Here is a 4,486-nt window from a genome sequence, read left to right as displayed (position 1 = left end):
TTGCCCGGGGCAGGAGCTCCTGGGCAGGTCGCTGTAATTGCAGGTCAGCGATGTTGTTTATCCGACTGCAGAACATCCCATTAAAGCCCGGGCACGGCGTTCACACGCTCCCTGCGGGGTGGATCCTTTGGGACGGGGTCTGCCTGGTGCTGGAGCAGGTTGGCAGGGACATGGGGCTCGAGGTGTGCCTCCTGCATGGTCCTGGGGGCCACTGTGCCCCTTCCCTGCCTGACCCCCTTCCCCCTGTCAGCATCCGACCTAAGGCTGGTCCTTTGGGAAGTGCAGTGGAAGCTGTGAGGGCGGGCTCTGGGAGACATCCCCAAAACAGGGAGCAGCCAGGGGTTGGCACGGCTCTCAAGGCTCCAGTTGTGTTGCTTCCAGCCTATCCACTGGATGCCTTTTGGTCCATCCAGGATTTGTGTCTCTGGGCCAAGAACTCTCTTTAATTGATTAATTTAATTAGGAGCTGCTGCTGCTGAGCACGTGGCCGTGGAAATGAGGCCGGTTGCCCTGGAGGGAGGGGCAGCAGGAGAGGGGATGTTCCTGCCTCCCCCTGGGATGAGTGGGGGTCCCAGGCTTGCTGGGCTCTCAGACAGGTGCTGATTTAGGATGGAAATTCCCCCTTGGGGTCCATTTGTCCATTCCTGCGCCTCCCCACTGGCTGGTCCCAGCTCCTGGTGCAGTTGGCTCTCGGGTTCCCTGTCCCCTCCCTGGGGCTGGCAGTGCCACTGGGACACAGTGCCATGCCCGCTCCCAGTCAGATCCAAACTTGTGTGAGGGTCAGGGTGAGCAGGGATTGCGTTTGTGCCGAGGCCTTTGGAGAGCTGGTGGGTCAGAGCCCCCCCAGGGAACAGGCAGGGAGGGCAGGCTGTGCCTGGGAGAGTGCAGGGGCTGAGGGGCTGGGGAAGGGATGCCAGCAGGGAGGGACAGGCTTCTCCGGGTGTGACTGGTAGCAAGAAGCCCGTCTCATCCCGCTGTGACTCATGGTGCCCGAGGTTCCCCGAGTCCTCTCATGTGCTGCCAGGGACAAGTCCCAACAGCTCCTCTGGCCATGAGCGTGTTGCATCCCGATCCTGAGGGGAAGCCCGATGGGTGCTGCGGGACCTGCGTGGCTGGTGATGGGGAGGAGCCTCCCTCCTGCTCCTGCTGCTCCTGCCCCGTGTGCCCCAGGCTTGAGGCAGGGCCTGCAGCCCTGCACTCTCTGTGCAGGAGAGCAAAAGGCAGGAACACATCACTCTCCTGATAAGGAGGTTCCCTAGGGATGGGCAGCACCTTTGCTCCCTGCGGAGGCCCCTGACCCCTCCAGTGGGTGGGGGTGGTCCCATGAGGGGACTCCCTGGCTTTGGGGTCACCAGTGTGGTGCCACCAGGTGGTCTGGCTCTGTGGGGATTCCCGCAGCACAGGGTCCCTGCGTGTGAGGGGGCCAGGAAGGCAGCAGGTCCTGGTGTTCCCTAGGGAGGGTGTTCTGCTTGGCCTGGCCCACGAATCCCACCCAGGGGGTCTTGTCAGAGTGTCTGAGCCCAGGGACCTGCTGGGCACTGTCCTGCCCTGGGAGCTGTGTGTCCCTCCAGGAAGGGCTGGCTGCTGGGACAGCACAGAGGTGTTCCCTTCCCCTGGTCCTTCCCTCTCTGTGTGCCTCAGAGCTTTCCGAGGCAGCTGGATCCTTCCCTGCCTCCCTGGGCTCTGTCTCAGGATCCAGGCCGTGTGCTTGGCTCAGCCTGGCTGTTGGCTGTTCCCTGTGTGGGATGACTGCCCGGGCATGGGTCTTCCTGGCTCCCCTCCATCTCTTTCAAGCAAAGGTTTGGGCTGGGATTTCCCTTCCTGGAAAGATGAGCTTCTTCCACAGGGTTTCTGGAAGGGCATTTCCTACTTTTAGGGCTCCTCTGAGCCCCCTGGCCCTCTCTATGCAGCAGAGAGCAGAGCCAGGGAGACTTCTCTCAAGTGGAGTAGGAGTTCAGCTCAGGGACATGGGATCCTTGCTTCTGGTGTGTCCTCACTCTCTACAGCCCCCTGATAGGAGGGTGTGGTGAGGTTGGGCTCTTCTCCCAAGGAACAAGTGATGAGACAAGAGGAAGCGGCCTCAGGTGGTGCCAGGAGAGGTTTAGTTTGGATGTTAAGGAAAATTTCCTCATGGAAAGGGTTGTTTGGTGACTCTAGCACTGCCCAGGGCAGTGGTGGAGTCACCAAAAAACATGTGGCTGTGGCACTTGGGGACACGGTTCAGTGGTCGCCCTGACAGTGCTGGGGAAGCAGTTGGAATCAGTGATCTTGGAGGATTTTTCCAACCTGGACAATTCTTTGATTCCATGACTCTGTGATTTGTCCCTTGCTCGGGTTGTGGCCTGGCACTGTCACTTAGGTCCTGCACCTCCAGCACTGCTCTCTGAGGGTTTTGGGGCACAGATTACAGAGGGCTCCTCCTCTCCAGCTGCGAGAATCCGCCTGGCTGGCTTCCAGTGCAGGCAGCAGGGCCGGCATGGCCGGTCCCCCTCCAGGAGCCGCTCCCCAGCCCGGGGCAGAGCTCGGGGGACTGGGCCAGGAGATGCCAAAATGCCATGCCAAGAAATGCCATCCCGGGAGATGCCAGCCCGATAGGGAGCAGGGAGCCAGCACCCTGGGTGCCCAGCAGGGCAGCTCCTCAGGAATGAGGGGGAAGAGGCTTTGGGGAAGGTGGTCTGCAGGAGTAGCTTGGTGTGGTGTGTGGGGCCTGGGGGGCCAGAGAGGAGGAGGAGGAGGAAGAAGAGGAGTGTTCTGGGTGGCTTGGCCATGCTGTCCTCCTTGCCAGGGATGTCCTGCAACCAAAAGTCTGCCCTCCTGCTCTCTCGTCCCTGTGCCTGGATGGGGACAGCCTCAGCCTTGGCCTGTGAGAGCAGGTCCCACTGATGATTCCCACCCTCCCTGGGGCACAGAGCGGTGCCTGGTGCTGGGAGCACCCTGCACACCTCACCCTCTGTGCTGCCAGGTGTGTGCTGGAAGGGTGTGCCCGCTTCTCCTGCCCTGCCCCTGGCACAGCTGCTGCTCCTCACCCGGGAGTGCCCCCCTGCCCTCCTCAGGGCCCTGAACTGGGACAGAGCCCTGCACCAGCTGGAGCCTTGGCATGGCTCTCGGAGCTGCTGTGACAAGGACAGGGCTGCCTCGCCCAGCGATGGGACCCGTCTCTGTGGGTGGTGGTGGAGGAGGGGACAGGGCCAGCGCCTGCCCCTTCACCCCAGCCCATGGGGGATTACAGCGCTGGCACCATATGTCACCCTGCCCGCCCAGCCCCACGCTGCTCCGGCCACCTAAATCCATCGGCACTTAGCCCAGTGGGGGGAAGAGAGGGACAGATGCTGCCCTAGATCTGTGGGATTTAATCCCAGCAGCAAAGCAGATTAGGGAATTACGCTGGCGCCTGCAAGGGGGAAGCCCGCTGTCCTGAGCCCTCCTGCTGGGACAGGAGGGAGCAGGGTGATTCCCTCACTGTGCTCCCACAGCGTTTTTGAAGGAGCTGGGTGCTGGCTGGGGTCCCCCTGTCCTGCTGGAGCTGTCCCTGGGATGTGAGGAGCATGAGTGGCTCTGGAGGCACCAGAGCTGGTGCTGGTTTTGTGTCCCCTCACAGGGTCCCCTGTGCCCCTGAGCAGCTGGTGGGGCACAGGGAGGATGACATCCTTCTTTCTGGCAGGTCCCCTGGGTGCCCCCCATGCCATTGGCCTGGTTTTTCCTGTTGCCAGCACCACTGCTCTGTGGGACCCTCCAGTGGGGTCCCAAAGGGGAATTTTGCTCCCTGAAGGATGCCTGGAGCACGTCCCGCTGTGGCCCCCAGGTGCTCCCCAGGCTGTGCTGTAGAAGTGGCTGCAGTGTGGGTGTGGGATGCACTGCTGGGAGGTGGCAGGAGTGACACAAGTGAGGGTCCGAGGGTCTCACGGCTGCTGTGCCCGCAGGTGCCCAGGGCTCAGTATCTACGTGTCCCCCATCATCCCTGCCTACAATGCCGTCGTCTTCCTCTTCGTGCTGGCCAACTTCAGCATGGCCACCTTCATGGACCCAGGCATATTCCCACGAGGTGAGTTTGGCTCTGGCCAGGAGGAGCTGCCTCCTTGCATCCTTCCTCAGAGGTAAAGGGGATTTCTGGGTCCCAAAAGGCTGTCAAGGAGCCTTCCTCGCCCTGCCCAGTGGGATCAGGCAGTGACAAGCACTACAGGGATGGGTTCAGCATCCCATGTTGGGTCCCTGGGACTCAGGCAGTGTCAGGATTCTGGGACAGGGCCTGGCAGAGCCCCCCCAGCCTGTGTTTGGGGGTCCCTGGCTGTCCCTGTGCCAGGTGACAGGAAGGTGATGTGGGCAGCCTTCGGCTCGGGCAGACAGGGGCTGCCTGGGCCCTGATGCCATGCCGGGGTGTCCCCATCAGCTGAGGAGGACGAGGACAAAGAGGACGATTTCCGGGCCCCGCTGTACAAGACGGTGGAGATCAAGGGCATCCAGGTGCGCATGAAGTGGTGCGCGACCT

General features: G+C 62.0%; 1 protein-coding gene across 1 annotated transcript in view; it reads left to right on the top strand.

Annotated features, from left to right (window-relative positions):
* ZDHHC5 (zinc finger DHHC-type containing 5) overlaps positions 1-4,486 on the top strand; it is an 11,116-nt gene that overhangs the window by 2,584 nt on the left and 4,046 nt on the right. Inside the window, exons 3-4 of the mRNA XM_031061503.1 lie at positions 3,921-4,042; positions 4,388-4,486. The exon at positions 4,388-4,486 is cut by the window's right edge and continues 262 nt beyond it. Of these exons, the coding sequence (XP_030917363.1) occupies positions 3,921-4,042; positions 4,388-4,486 (221 nt within the window). The remainder of the gene's footprint in view (positions 1-3,920; positions 4,043-4,387) is intronic.

This window comes from Geospiza fortis, unplaced genomic scaffold (assembly GCF_000277835.1).
Source record: "Geospiza fortis unplaced genomic scaffold, GeoFor_1.0 scaffold450, whole genome shotgun sequence".
Taxonomy (NCBI): Eukaryota; Metazoa; Chordata; class Aves; order Passeriformes; family Thraupidae; genus Geospiza; species Geospiza fortis.
Note: the sequence above shows the minus strand (reverse complement) of the source record. Positions and strands in the feature narration are given on the sequence as shown.